This window comes from Malus domestica, chromosome 11 (assembly GCF_042453785.1).
Source record: "Malus domestica chromosome 11, GDT2T_hap1".
Taxonomy (NCBI): domain Eukaryota; kingdom Viridiplantae; phylum Streptophyta; class Magnoliopsida; order Rosales; family Rosaceae; genus Malus; species Malus domestica.
In genome coordinates, this window is record NC_091671.1 from 35349792 (window position 1) to 35364799 (window position 15008).

At 35.9% G+C, this 15008-nt stretch overlaps 2 protein-coding genes across 3 annotated transcripts; one reads left to right on the forward strand and one right to left on the reverse strand.

Moving 5' to 3' along the window:
* Positions 1-620: 620 nt before the first annotated feature.
* Positions 621-6161, forward strand: LOC103448732 (probable E3 ubiquitin-protein ligase ZFP1). Of its 2 annotated transcripts, none has more exons than XM_008388001.4 (7): positions 621-944; positions 1151-1209; positions 3164-4048; positions 4252-4646; positions 4835-4927; positions 5141-5308; positions 5461-6161. In XM_008388001.4, exons 3-7 carry the CDS (start codon positions 3202-3204, stop codon positions 5605-5607), a joined length of 1650 nt encoding a protein of 549 aa, XP_008386223.2. In that variant the 5' UTR covers positions 621-944; positions 1151-1209; positions 3164-3201; the 3' UTR covers positions 5608-6161. The 2 variants fall into 2 exon arrangements, with proteins under 2 accessions (XP_008386223.2, XP_017191412.2); XM_017335923.3 differs by having other exon boundaries at positions 761-949.
* A 6312-nt stretch (positions 6162-12473) lies between these two features.
* LOC103448731 (ras-related protein RABA1f) lies at positions 12474-14468 on the reverse strand. Its single transcript, XM_008388000.4, has 2 exons — positions 14020-14468; positions 12474-13250 (listed from the first exon to the last, which is right to left on the reverse strand). The coding sequence occupies exons 1-2, from the start codon at positions 14235-14237 to the stop codon at positions 12818-12820; spliced, it is 651 nt and encodes a 216-aa protein (XP_008386222.2). The 5' UTR covers positions 14238-14468; the 3' UTR covers positions 12474-12817.
* Positions 14469-15008: the final 540 nt, after the last annotated feature.

The following is a 15008-nucleotide window of genomic DNA, read 5'->3' on the forward strand; positions in this document are numbered from 1 at the left end:
AAACAAAATAAGGCAAGTGATCATTTATTATAGTAGTGGAAAGATATTGACCTCTCATACATAATAACGTGAGTTCAAATTTTATCGATGACTAATTTAAAATCTAATCTAACAAAATTTATCGCTTAACAAAAAAAAGAAAAAGACATAAATCTCCTCTTTTTGTTGGGAAACTAAAAAAAATCTTCCTTGGATTCCAAGATATTCGCATCACAAATACAAATTAATTTCAAATTAGATGATTAAATGTAGTAAAAGTCCAATGATGTTTTTGAGCCACCTACACTTTATTTTCTTTCTTAAAAAACAAAGGTGCAAAATTTTCAGAACACAGGACGGAACATTATATATCATCATGCAATTATATAACAAATCAATTATCTAGTAAATTATATAATAATACGTAATATTTCGCCTCGAATTTCAAGCTCACTATAATATCTCTCTAACAGGTCAGGTTTGTGTAACTTACCCTCGAGAAACAGAAAACTAATGTTGTTATTGGACAAGTAAAATCTCCATTAAAAAATACAAAATCCATTCTAATTTTTACATAATTTAATTGAAATAAATAAAAAATTAGATTTTAATAAACCTAATTAGCTAATAAAAACAGAACCACCTAAGTCATAACCGGAATCGAAAAAAGTGACCGAAGAAAAACTGGAAACAAAATTAAAAAATTATTAAATTTGTTTTCCTTTTTGAAAAATTAAATTATAAACGGTCAGAATTAGAAACTCAGAGCCATAAAATCAATATTCCTTTCAATCCTGATTCCTGGATATAAAAGAACAACACCCAGAATTTCAATTCTCTCTCTCTATCCCAATTATATTGAAAACCCCATTCTCTCTCTCCTCTCCCTCTCTCTCTCTCTTTCTCTCTCTCTCTCTCTGGGAGTACCCTTTTGATCTCGCTTGCTTTGATCGGTTTTCGTTTCGGTGAGGTTTTTCTTCTACCCCGATTTCACTGAAATTCTCAAACTTTTTCATGATTTTCTTTTTATTTGCTGCAATTTTTGAAGCTTTTGTGGCCGTTAGCGTTTAATTTGAGCTCTAGGGTTTTTTGCTCCTTCCGATTACAATTTCGACGATTTCGTTATGTGTAATCTTGTAATTGAATTGGTTTTTTTTTTCTTCTTTTGCAGGAACTTTTTGAAGAAATTCGGCATTCTTCGGATATAATCCCTTTGTTTATGATAATAAAGTATGTAATTTTGTACTTATGTTAATTTTTTTTTTCTAAGAGTTCGGGAAATTGATTTATTTTTTGTTGAAATAAATTTGGGTTTCTTCTGATTTTCTTAGGAAAGTCAAAGAAATTAAAAAAAAAAACTTCAAATTTAAATAAATATTACATATAATTTGCCCCCCTTTAAACTGATGAGCAAAACTAAGGGGTAATTTATATATATCCAACACAGTACACGAATTTATGGAACCAAGTTTGTTGAGGTTATCATCTGCATGTTACTTTTTTTTTTTTCAATTTTTTAATTTTTATGTTATATTAGATTTTATGGTCTAAATCTGTGATTGTATAAGCTGTGTGGTATTGTATTTTCTGTCGCTTGATTTTCTTTCTTAACGAGGTTTGTCAATATAGGACTTGTTCTTGTTGTTTTCGTAGCTCATAGAATCTCATAATTATGATAATTCGCACGTAGCTGCTGATTACGTTGATTTGGAGTGTATTGTTTGTTTTCGCCCATGAACCTTTGTATTGTTTGTTTTCGACCATGAACCTTAGCTCAAGTGGCATGAGAAGGGTGAGGTGAGTATGAAGATCCTAGGTTTGAATCGAAAAAGGACGTATAGTTTGTGACCATGAGATGAATGCTATACTTAAACGTGTATGTTTGGCTGAGTGGGATTCTTTAGTAGATGGGTTAATCAATAATGGGGAAGTTTTTTACTTTCTGAGGAGAATAGGAAGTTACGTATGGAATTAGTTTGGACAAAGTCATGGATAAGACTTCTTTGTATGGTTTACGGGATGTGATGAGAATGGTAATATTTGTTGGTATAAATTTGGAAGAGTGAACTTCTCTTCCACATTTTCTTAAAAATATTTTTTTTTAACAGTGAAACCTGTGCTTCCCCCTTCATTTAGTTTCAGGTGCACTTGGTATCTTTTAAGGTTACAAACTTGTGGTAGAGAGTAGTAGACTAAGACAAGCAGTGGGTATTTGTTTTATCAAAGTATGCTTTCATCATGTTTCACTGGGGATTCATGATTTTAGTTATCTTTAAAAAGAATGAAATATGCTGGATAATTGGATTTTTGGCAACCTAAAGAGTTCACATTATCTCGTATGGTGGATGAAAGGAGCAGTTTTCTTTTTGAGATATTTCTTGCTGCTTGAGGGTTTTCTTATGCTTTCCTTCCACTCCTGAAGTATTTTGTGGTCAATGTGATCTCCCCGTTATTGTGGCTGCATGGACTAACCTTTTGCTTGAGTGTCTATGTTGATTTGTGCATTTTGAGTATCAATTTTCAGTTACCATGTTACTGTATAATTGACCGAACCTTAATTGGGAGATTGATTTAGACGTTCTACCGAACCTTAGGTTATTTTTATTGTGATTGACAGTGACGTTGGTTGTGCTTAGTTACAAGATTTTAACTTCCTACTCTAGAAGACTATGACTTTTTTTTTCCCTCCTTTTTGAACAAAAAAATTTATATAGAAAATGACCTTATTTTTATTTTTCAAAGATTGTATATAATATAACTGAATCATTCGTAAAGGATGGTAAATGAAATTAGTGCTAAAGTCTGAACGTTGGAGGGTATAACATATAGACCTGTTCACCCACTCCACGGGGAGTGAGGAATTCCACGGTCAACCTACCTTTCAGCTACTAGATGGACACTTATATTGTCTGTAAACACTAAAATAATAGCTGAGGATAGTCAAGTGCTTAAATGATTGCACATTTGGATTATTTTTTGCATGATCCTTAAATGGACACTTTAAAAATAAATGGTTTAGATAATTGAATCACAATGTATAGTGGATCCCAAAAAGTTGGTAACCCTGGAACTGCTTGCTCACTATGAAGTGGGTAACTGGACCATGTATGCATCTAAATGTTTTTTTTTTGACTTGTTCCATGTTCTATAATGTCCTAACTGATCATCTGACTGATTTTTGTAGATACATTGGCTGGAGCGAAGGGATTATTTGCGACTTCAATGGGGCAAAGAAATATGCTATGCCCTAGTCAGATGATCGATTTGGAAATGAGTCAACAAGGGGAAGGTTATCCCTGTCCCCCACCCTCCGTCCATTTTGGGGGCGCTTCTAGTATCCAACTGCACAATGTTCACACAATGGTAACAGCTTCAGGGGGCACTACTAGTTTTGATGCCCAACATTTACCCGAGGGTTATGATAATGCCGCATTCTATGGGATGGCCCAGTACAGTGGTGTTCAGCATCATCATAATCTTGATTTGGGCATTGCGACTCCAGCCAACTATTATTATTCGTACATGACTCCTTCGTCTAGTACTGGGGTGTTACCTGTTCCTCTAAATCACGGTGCTTCTGATCCGTCGCCATCTTCTAGCCATTATGGAGCCATTGGAATTTCTGCAGATGAGTATGGTAGAAATAGTCGCATAATGGATGATGCTAGAGGTCAGTTTAAGAGAAAAAACCCTGAAGGCCTACCAGGGAATTTCCAATATTTTAATGCCTCTGCAACCCCTAGTTCTTCAGTGCCTCCTTTGAATTTGAGGAATCCTGATGGAGTTGCTGTAATGGATGCTGTAACTTATGCCTTGCCTCAGTATGCGGGAACTGGCAATCCACCAATTATGGAAGCAGGACCTCAGAGTAGTATGAGGAACAGATCAGCTACAGCTGGGCTTGATTCTGTTATGACACATGACCATAACCATCTGAATCAAGTAAATTATGCGGGTCAGCGCTTTCAGCCGGCTGGAACACTTTGGTTGGATCAACATTTAAGTAGTAACAGTGGGGATGGAAGTTCTCCATCCTGGAATCCAGTTCCTACTATTCCTTTTATGCATGGTCAGTACTTGCTTGTATTTTCTTCCCTTATAATTGGACTCCTATTTGCATCTGATTAGGTCATTTAATGTCAGAAAGGTCATGTTTCAGTTGCTCTTACAACGTATTGATCTAATTAAGGAAACACACCTATGTGTCTTAATTTAATGATCAATGTGCTAATTATTAATTGGAACACTTTGTCTCTGTGCTCATTCTCACAGGGGGTAATGTCACAGTAGGTTCTATGGACAGCGCAAACATGGGTATGCAAAGATATCATGATTCATCTAGCAACAGAAATTCCTCTATTCTCCGGCATCCTCCTCCGCTCAACCACCGCCATCATAATCAGCATGTAGCACCACCCATGCAAGGATTAAGAGGCCACAACCTTAATTTTATCCCCCAGGGTGCCACAGCAGCTTCATATAGATTACCCACAAGTTCCTCGCGCAGCACCATGAATCCTTCTCAGAATGGTTTGGAGATTGGTCGTAGGCAACCAGGATCTATTCCCTCGAATGGTTTTAGGATATACAGGCCACACCAAGGAGTTATTCCCGAGGCAGCTTTAAGACACCAGAACCTTCCCCACTTCAGAGTTCTTCAGGCTGATGTAATCTCTCTCTCTGTCTCTCTGTGTCTCTGTGTCTCTGTGTCTCTCTCTCTCTCTCTCTCTCTCTCTCTATATATATATATATATCGCTTGCGTGTTATTTGGAAGTGTGGTATATGCATTTAGTATTTACCACCTACGTTTGAGATTATATTTGGCTGAACCTTTTTGGATTTTTTTTTTTGTAGGAGGGTGTCATAGTAGATGTTCCTAATTTATATGGAAGCTTTCTTGACCAGCACAGAGACATGCGGTTGGACATAGAGGACATGTCCTATGAGGTAAACTGAAGTAGTTCCATTCTTACCTATTTGTTCATTTAGATACATCAACGAATTGCTGAATCGTGCAGATAAGCAAAAGATAAAAGAGTTCCTTAGCTATGCCAATGGATTCTCAGATATATTTATGTTCCTACTGCTTTTATTCTGTTATTCCGATAGTTATGCTGCTTCTGCAGAGTTTTAACCTGAAAACTCCACTTTCGACTGCAGGAGCTTCTTGCATTGGGGGAGCAAATTGGCCATGTAAACACTGGGTTGTCAGATGAGGCCATTAGAAAACAACTAAAGACAAGGTCTTATTTATCATCTTCAATTAATTTAAACCTCGAAGATGCTGGATCCCCAGAGAAGGAAGCCGATTCCTGCATTATATGCCAGGTACCATAAATCTCGTTCCAACATATTTTTCGTCTTGATGGTTATGTGCAATTGAGTAGCTTCATACTCGTGAATCTCTAATAGTTACCATTTAAGAAAATAAATACGATCTTGCCGGTCAATTCACCATTGTTGCGTTTGGGATTTTACAGGATAATTACAAGAACCGCGAGAAGATAGGAATTCTCCACTGCGGACACGAGTATCATGCAAGTTGCTTGAAGAAGTGGTTGCTTGTGAAAAATGTGTGCCCCATCTGCAAATCCGAAGCGTTGAACACAGGGAAGAAGAATGTATAGAAGGGGCGACAGTTGAATGACAAAGGATTCTTCCTTTGTTCTTTCATCTAACTTTATTTTGTTATATATTTTTGTATATGCACCGGCATATAATATATATCGACCAACTGTTACCAACATTGGTCATGTACCTATCAAACTTGTACAGACTTTTTAAATTTTTTTTTTTAATTATTCTGCCTCTGCGGTCGCACTTGGTGCGATGGCAAGTGCCTTCGCCTATGAGTGGTAGGTCTCGGGTTCGAGACTTGGGAGGAGTCTCTCCATAAATGAGGGTAAGGCTAGCCGACATTCACCTCTCCCAGACCCTGCGTAAAGCGGGAGCCTTGTGCACTGGGTACGACCTTTTTAATTATTCTGCCTCTGCGGTATTACTCTTGGTAATTAAGCCACATCTTGTTCAATTGTGTCAACTATTTGTTTATTTTTTTTGAATAATTCGTCTTTGTCGATGAAAAATGATCGGCCGACGCTGAATTATGACTATGTTTGAAAGAGAATGTAATGTTTTTGTTCGTTATATTGATATTAAGCACTGTAAATTTCATGTTGCATGTTTGTGGTGTGTAGCTCCGTTGGTGACTAATTGGATATGGAATATGGTACAAGCTACGAGATTCTTTTGAGAGATTATAATCTCTAAATTTGAGAATCTATTTGACAAAATATAGTAAAACTTCAATGATTTAATATCTAATTAATTAATAATCACGGTTAAATAATATTTTAGGTCGGTATTGACTTGGAATAATGTGTTTCGTTAAAGGTTTGCGAAATTTATAATATTAGACATCATACAAAAATTCATACAAGTCTCACGCAATACATAAATTAATAGTTTCTTGATTTCTTTACACCTTTAAGATGAGAAGCCATTGATGTATGTATGATGTGTTGTGTTACTACGGCTTTTTTACTTGAATAGAGTTTTTGCTTGGTTAAATGTTTATAAAATAAAACAATGGAAACTTTGGATGCAATCCTTAGCTATGAATATTGTTTGACTAAAACCTTGTTGATTTTTAATTTTTGATCGAAGTCTCTGAAATTAATGTGATAATTTATTTCTATGTATGTTACTATATTTTTTAAATTAAAAATTAAAATTTATAGTTGTTTATATTAATGAGATTTTAAATAGTGAGATTAAAAATATTAAAATATAAATATACTATTGTGTGTGTATATATATAAAAACATGGGTACATTCATAAAAAATAACCAAAAATTATTGTACCAAAACATGGGTACATTCTTCAAAATCACAAAAAACGAAGAGAATATTAGGTATAATAACATTAGTAAATTTCTTCAATTAAACTTGATAGGAATACATTCTCAAGTCAAAGAAAAAAAAATGTACACATATAAGTTTAAAAATGGATTAGAAAAAAATTGAATAGATTTTATATATAAAAAAGGTACATTTTACATATAACAAATTGGTATATTTAAAAATGAGTACATTTTAAGATTAAAAATTTGAAAAAAAAATTACATGAATGGGTACATATAAGATTAAAATATTTAAAATATTTTTTAAAAAAGCTAATGGGTACAAACTTATTCTAATTTTTTAATTTATTTTGGAAATGTTTTGAATTGAAAATTAGTTAGGAGTTTAATAAAGGTGAGAGTATTACAATTCTAAATCAATTATTAATTTTTATTTTAAAAAAATTATGTAACTGACATTTAAATTCATTATTACATTCATACTAGAGACTTTGATCAAAATCTGAAAACTAATAATGTTTCAGTCAATGAACATTAGTAACTAGGGACCGGATAGTAATTTTTCCATAGAACAATATATTACATTGAACAATGTACAATTTATTTTTTAAAATAATATAAGATTCATAAATTTTACTTGATTAAACAAACTACATAAAAGTATATTGGTCCAAGGCTTTTTTATTTTTTTAATAATACTATATTATTTTTTAATACCCCGTATTTAAAAAAAATTGTTATATATATATGTGTCACTGCCCGTCCCGAAAATTCAGTTATCGTGGATGTGATTTGACGAAATTGCCCTTAAAGGTTACTAAGGTATGTGTGACTTGTTTAATTTGAATAATTCATACATTCCTAAGTTTTTGGAAAAATTGAGTTGGATTAAAAAAATTGGTTTGCATTTAGTGTGGTTAGGGGAATGACACACACTCAAAACAAACCTCACACTCTCTCCCCTCACCCCTCACCCCGTGCCCTCTCTCTCTTCCCTCTCAATTCACTCTTCCTCTCTCCCTCTCGAACTCGTACGGACAAGAACCAAAAACCCTCAAATCTCCACGGATCGATGTAAAAAAGGTGAGTTCCTTTATCCTTGCAAGCTTGTGAGTTTATTGGTACCATTTTTGAACTTAAAACCTTCGAAAACTCCTGAAATCCGAACCCCCAGTTTGAGTACTGTTCATGCACACGTGAAATGTTGACTTCAGGGAATTCTAAGCTTACATGGAGCTTAGTGAGGTCCCAAGGAAGCTCGGAGTACTTAGTTTGAAGGTTTTGGACGTCGGGATTGTAGGGTTCAAAGTTGGCCGGTTTTCTTGGATTTTCTCCGGTGAGATTTCGTGTGTTTTTGAGCCTTAAATTAGTATAATGTGATTCTACATGCTTAGGGCTTTATTTTGATGTAAAATGCATAAAAAATGGTTGAGAATTGACGGAGAAAATGGAGTTTGAAAAATCTCCAGTTTTCCGGCGCCGGCGAAACCAGTCCGACGACTGGAGGTAAGGGACGACGCGCGTGGGGGCGCGCAGGTCCGTACCATTCCTCGTGCGTGAGGGCGCATGGCAAGTCAAAAATTTTTCTAAAAATTTGGTGATGATCCTGAGGTTGTGTAGATCATTGTGGTATATTCATATACCCAAATTGAGCATCGTATGAGAAGTTATTACATATTGTTGGTTATGTGCTTTAAATAACTTTTTTATAGTTGTTTCGCATATAGGTGAGACCTATCACGAGGACGAACGCATTCAAGGGCGTCACGGGGGTTACGACCTTTCGACTTACCAGTGAGTGGACAGTTATTTTCCGTTTATACCTATATACTACTGATTTTCCCAGAAATTGAATATAAATGAAAGTATGTTTTAAAATGCCATGCATGCATATTCCATGAAAAATATGAATTAGTATTTGATGCATATATGTGAAATGCTGTTGTGGACGCACATGTGAGTATCAGGTGAGTTTATGTTGTTCATATGGTTTATTGATGATGTAAATTGTGTTGAGAGCTCATAACCTGCACCCTGGTGTTAGTGCTTATATTATTCACCCCGCACCACACGCTCACCTTGGATCCAAGTAAGTGCATGTCGTACAAATCACTAGAGGTGATTCCGACATGTCGTACAGACCATTAGAGGTGATTCCGACTTGTATGTGACTTTAGATTATTATACAGCTGTTGATGAGAGAAGCACTATAGCGTATTCTTACACCATTCTTGTCGTACAGACTACTTCAGGTAGTTCCGATTTATGTGCAGAGTAGTGCCGTATAGGTCACTGTGGTGACTCCGGTTGGTTGGATATTGAGCTATAGAATTAATCGTACAGGACAACTGCAGGGTCTCAGGTTGGTACATTATTTCACTTGTTTTATTGATATCCTTGTCATGTTTTGAATCATAGCATGGCATATTCTTGAAAAGTGTTAAAGATTTGTGATTTGAGTTTTGCTGCGATATATGATTATGTATATACTATTTTTTTGGGAAAGTATACAAGTTTTACAGTGAAGGGTTAGAAGTGTTGTTAAATGAAATATTTTTGAAAAGCTTTGTTTTACTGACCCACTCAATCTTGTTTTGCGCCCCTCCAAGTTCTAGTTAGCAGTGTTTGAGGCTCACGAGGATTCCCAAGGCATTCTGACAGACTACATAAATGTAGGACTCACCTTCGGGTGTTGTAATTTAGTTGTGGTCCTACTTGACTGCACTTAGTATTTATGCTCTAAACATGTGTGTTTCACACTTAAACTCACTCTAGCATGTTAGTTGGATATTATTGCTAGTAGTTGGTTTTTATTCCTTCGTATTTCTCTTATCTTTTTGCTTCTGCGTCACACTTTTGGTTACGTCACGCTCACATGACGGCCAACACGCCTTGATTTTAGGATCGGGGTGTGTCATATGTGTGTGTGTGTGTATGTGGGTAATTATTTGTACGTAATGATTTATTAGATTTATTTTATGCAAGAACCTACTTTTGATATGTAAAATCCTTTTTGCTACAAATTATTTCAAAAATTAGCTAGTATGTATTTCATGTTCATATGTAATTAGAGATATTTTTAGTTTGAATTGGAGAAGGGGATTATGATGAGTTTGGCTTGATTTTTTTTCTCACAAAGGCTAAGTGGCGTTTTGGCAACCATTAGGGAATAAAGAGGAGGAGTTAGTCATTACTATAGATAGGTTGAGGTGGGATTCTATATCTTATAAAGTATGGATGTGGCCTTTCGGTATAATTTTTGTTTTTAACTAACTTAACACATGTTGCTTTGTTATACGAACACATCCTATTGTCAATGATTAACTTCACATTTGGTGTGTTTCTATTGGAACACATAGTAGGGCTAATGATTAGCTTAACATTTGTTTTCTTTCTATTGGGACCACATATCATGGTTGATAATTGGTGATGATTCATCCCCCTAATTGTTTGGACGTGGCCTTTGGGTGCAAGGAACATCTTGCATGATATTCATTAGTTCATGATTAATCTAACACTTGTTGTTTTTCCATTGGAACACATCTCATTCTTAATGATTAGAACAACATTTGTTGCCTTGTGATTGGAACACATTTTATGTCTAATGATTGGCAACACACTTGGTTTCTTTCTATTGGCACACTTGAGAGATTTTTTGGAGAGGTGGGATTCATAATCCTTAGACTTTGAACGTGGCTTTTGAGTATTTGTCCACATGCATGAGCATGATTGCTTCTAATTACAAGATGTCCAAGTGTTGCAAAACAAAGTGAAACGTGTCCTTAAGGCTTAATGGAGGATTCCATTTCTTCATCCATAAAAGGCAGAGGGAAGAAAGAACACGGAAGAAGAGAACACACACCAGCAAGAACTTAGTAACAACAAGAAAAATCTCCCCTTCTCAAACCACTCTTCCCACCATCCTTTTCTTTTACCTTATGTAAAGGTTCTAGGCCATCTTCAATGTATTTTGTAAATCTCTCTTACATAGTGAAAACATAAATGCATATGCAACCCTAGTGGACATAGCCAAATTGGTGAACCACTTAAATCTCCGTGTCCCTTTGTCTAATTGCAATAAATTTGAGTTGAGCAAACCATTTAGACACTGAGTTATTAAATAGAAACATTCAAGGGCTGAAGTTTGCCTTGAATATAAAATAAAAAACCTTGTGTATGTTAGGCGTAGGGTGTAGGTCTTGAGTATACAAATTGGTTAATTATAAAATAATGAAATCTTGTATAAGTCAGGCACCGGGGGAAGGGCTTGAATATACAATTGGGCGTCGAGGAAAGTGCTTGTATAATCAAGTGGAAATTGAAAGTTTAATTACAAAAATTGGGGTTAAGGGATGAACAGGAGTTAACTCATATTCTAAGGTATCCGGAGCCAAGTGGTATAAGCATGGTATGAGACGTGCAGGCTTGGGTGCCTTAAATATGTGTTGACATGATTAGAAGGGAGTGAGTACATTCATGCATCTCATTGCATACATTTTATGTATTTGCAAGAGCTACTCATTTCAATTTAGTTGGTACTATTGTTATGAATTAATTTTGTATACTAATATTTTATTTCCGCTGCGTACTCAATAAATTATATGTAGTAAACTCAAACTTTTATTCTGAAAGATTTGTATACAGTGTAATCGTTGTAATTTAATTTAATTTTCCGCCATATCTTGGTTGTATAATTTATTTCTATAGCTAAAATATGGCTCACACCCTAACTCGTGGATAGTCTTTATTCGCGGGTCGGGGCGTGACATATTTACACTAAGGGGTGGGGAGCATGATCTCACAGTGGGCTTGCCATAATAATTCAACTTGAATTCGCCTGCGGTGAGAATTGAACATAAAACTTCTCACATCCAAGTGAAGAAGAATACTCCTAGGTTGTAGTACTAAGTGTCATTGGTCCAAGGCTTTTAAATCAAATAGGTGCTACTTAGTACCACGATCTAGTGATATTCCTTTTCACTTGTAAGTGAAAGGTCTTAAGTTCAATTTTCGCCAAAGGCGAATTTGAACCACATTATTGCTAGCCATTGTGAGGCTAAGCCCATCCCGCATCCCCTTAGTGTAGATAATATTATTTGTTAAAAAAAAAAAATCAAATAGGTTTACCTATAGTCGCTTTAGAAAGCAGTCTCCTCCACAGCACCCTAAGTATGGCAGACTCCGAGTGTTTTTTACTGTTAAATTTTTATTTAAAAATACAAAAACTAAGATCTAATTGTTAAAACACATGAAACATTTCGTAGTCCACAACACTCTAGAATTTTTGTTCGGTAGATAAAAATGGAGGAAAACTAATGAAATGAGTTTGAAAACTTTGAGTTTTAATGAAAAGAACAAAATAAAGGGTAAAGTGAATAGTACCATGATTGATTTATTTAATGTAAAAATGTGATTTTTTGTTAAAATGAACAGTACCAAAAACTTTTCGTTAATGTTTTCTAAAAATGGCATAAAAGATTTTGACTTAATTGTAACTATGGTCGCTAAAAGTGTCCGCTAGGTATACTTTGGTCCCGTAACTCGAATAATGTCTCGGAGTCCTTAAAACCGCCTCGTGTCATGGTGTAAAACCTTTTCGACTGGCAATGTACTTATTTGAGCCATAAAAGGGAAGAAGCTAAATCATCATACATTCAACTAATCATCCATCCGATACAAAAAAAATTATCCAGAAACTGTTCCTAAACTAGAGCAAACGAAAGTAACAACAAAAGATGAACGAGATTTTAAGAGAGAGAGGGCCGTAGGTAAATAATCAAGAAATTGACATAAGACGGAAGCTGTGACATTTCTTTGACTCCAAAACTAAAAGCCAACCCCAAAAAACTCAAGCAATACCATACAGTAAAAACTTAAAGACAAATTCCTTGTGTTGACAGGTACAAATCTTGAAACTCCAGGGGCAGCAAAATGAGAAGACGACGCCCTTCAGCTTGACCTATCGCTCTCACGATTAGGCAGAACAGCAACTATCTTTCTTAACAGCAGAAACGTCATCCTTGTTTCCGACATTTATGGTCTGTCCCTTGGGCAATGCTGCAGGATCATCTCCGACCTCTAGTGCTTTCCGGCAGACTACATGGTATATCTGTGTTAGGACTTCAGTGAAAGCATTTTCAACGTTCATAGACTCGAGTGCTGATGTCTCCATAAAGAAGGTGTTTTCTCTCTCAGCAAAAGCCTTAGCATCCTCAACAGAAACAGCACGCAGGTGACGCAGGTCAGCTTTGTTACCCACGAGCATTATCACAATGTTGGAGTCTGTGTGATCCCGTAGCTCCTTCAACCATCTCTCAACATTCTCAAATGTCACATGCCGGGTGACATCATAGACAAGCAAAGCGCCAACAGCTCCTCGGTAGTATGCACTTGTAATTGCACGGTACCTTCAACAAAAGAAAAAATTACTCAAAACTTAAAATTCGGGCAATCATCATTCACAAATGACAACCGCAACCACATCAAAACAACAAATTATTAAATGCCCTGAAAGCTATTATCTCAAATCTTCTAGTCTGCTACCGAAAAGGTTCACCAACACAAACTAAAGACTACATCTGCTCGGTAGAAGGAAAGCAACGAATATTCAGTACCAATCCTATTTCCGAAAAACACACTATTCAACACATAAAGCCACATTAGTAGAATCCCTTGTTGGATTTACATCTGACGGTACAGGAGACATCTTCACTTACCAGATGACCTACTTATAATGTTCAAAAGTTTATCCTTCTGCAATGAACCAAGCAGAAAGAACTAAACATGTACTTTTTCGATGCTCAATTCTTTGCGATTATAGCTTACAATTTCGTAATTTTGTAATTTGATAATTCTATTATTCAATACAAGAGAACATGTTCAAATTCAGAAGTGATCTTACATTGGTGTCAGATTCTGTTCAGCATTCAAACAATAAACCGAAAACAAAAATAAAAACCCAATTAGTAGCAGATCTCGATTCGTATGGCGAACGAAAACTCTAAACAGTCCCTTCAATTTTCCCACATTTTCTCAGCACCCAATTACCCTTTTTCCCACATTTTCTCAGCATCCAATCACCCATTTACCCAAATCCCATAACAAAAAATAAAAAATAAAAAAAAGGCAAACAGATTGAAATTATCGAAATGTGAATTGGGCGAGAAAGTTAAAAACCTTTCTTGGCCAGCGGTATCCCAAATCTGGGCCTTGACGATCTTCTCATCAACGTGGATACTCCGAGTGGCGAACTCGACGCCGATCGTCGACTTCGACTCGAGGCTGAACTCGTTGCGCGTGAATCTCGACAAAAGGTTGGATTTTCCGACGCCGGAGTCGCCAATCAACACCACCTTGAACAGATAATCATAGTCGTCATCCGCCCTGTACGCCATGGCTGCCCTCCTCCCTCACAAATCCAAATTCGACTCGGCGGTTGGGTTTGGTTGGGTTCTGGTTTCCGGGTCGGATCCGAATTGGGTCGCCGGATTTATTCAATTGGAAGAGCGACTCGGACTCGGAGGCATGGAACGAAGGGAGGGAGGATTGTGTGAAAACGGAAGGACGGCAAATTTGAGATTTTCTGCTGCTGATAAAAAATGATATGATATTTGAAGAGGTGTATCACCTTGTGCCATGTGGGCCCACCCCAGATTTAAGGCCCTTGTTTTTCACTCCTGGGCCTGAAGGGTTAATAGTTATTTTCTTAGAGGAATCTTCGTACACTCAAATTTCATTAACCACTCGTAAACCGATACGTAGAAAAAACTTATTCGTTTTAAGATGAGGTTTCAAATTTTAAGTCGAATGTCACACAATCAAATTTAAAAGTATGAAGAACCTTCAACCGACAACGTGGATTGATGACATATGAATGAATTTTCTGCTGCCAAAATTAACATATGAGAAAAGTGCTGCCAATTTTTTTTATAATTATCTTATTGGGTGAGTCCTACAAATATCATTTATAAGATAAATAATAAATAGATTAGAGGAAGAGAAAATTTGACACTTGTCACATTAGCTATTAAATTAACATTTGATATTTATTTTTTGACACATTAGAGATGGTCTTAGTGATTTCTTAAAGAAAAAAAATTATTTATTTTACGGCAATAAAATTTAGAGGGAAAATTTGGAGAGAGTTGGAGATTTCGCTGTAGATG

Excerpts from the sequence above, each read along its gene's own strand:
- LOC103448732 (XM_008388001.4), top strand. The coding sequence starts at position 3,202 with ATGGGGCAAAGAAATATGCTATGCCCTAGTCAGATGATCGATTTGGAA. Across the intron at positions 4,049-4,251 it reads TACTATTCCTTTTATGCATG|GGGGTAATGTCACAGTAGGT; the intron begins GTCAGTACTTGC and ends TCATTCTCACAG. Across the intron at positions 5,309-5,460 it reads ATTCCTGCATTATATGCCAG|GATAATTACAAGAACCGCGA; the intron begins GTACCATAAATC and ends GGGATTTTACAG.
- LOC103448731 (XM_008388000.4), bottom strand. The coding sequence starts at position 14,237 with ATGGCGTACAGGGCGGATGACGACTATGATTATCTGTTCAAGGTGGTG. Across the intron at positions 13,251-14,019 it reads GATACCGCTGGCCAAGAAAG|GTACCGTGCAATTACAAGTG; the intron begins GTTTTTAACTTT and ends CTTTTGTTGAAG.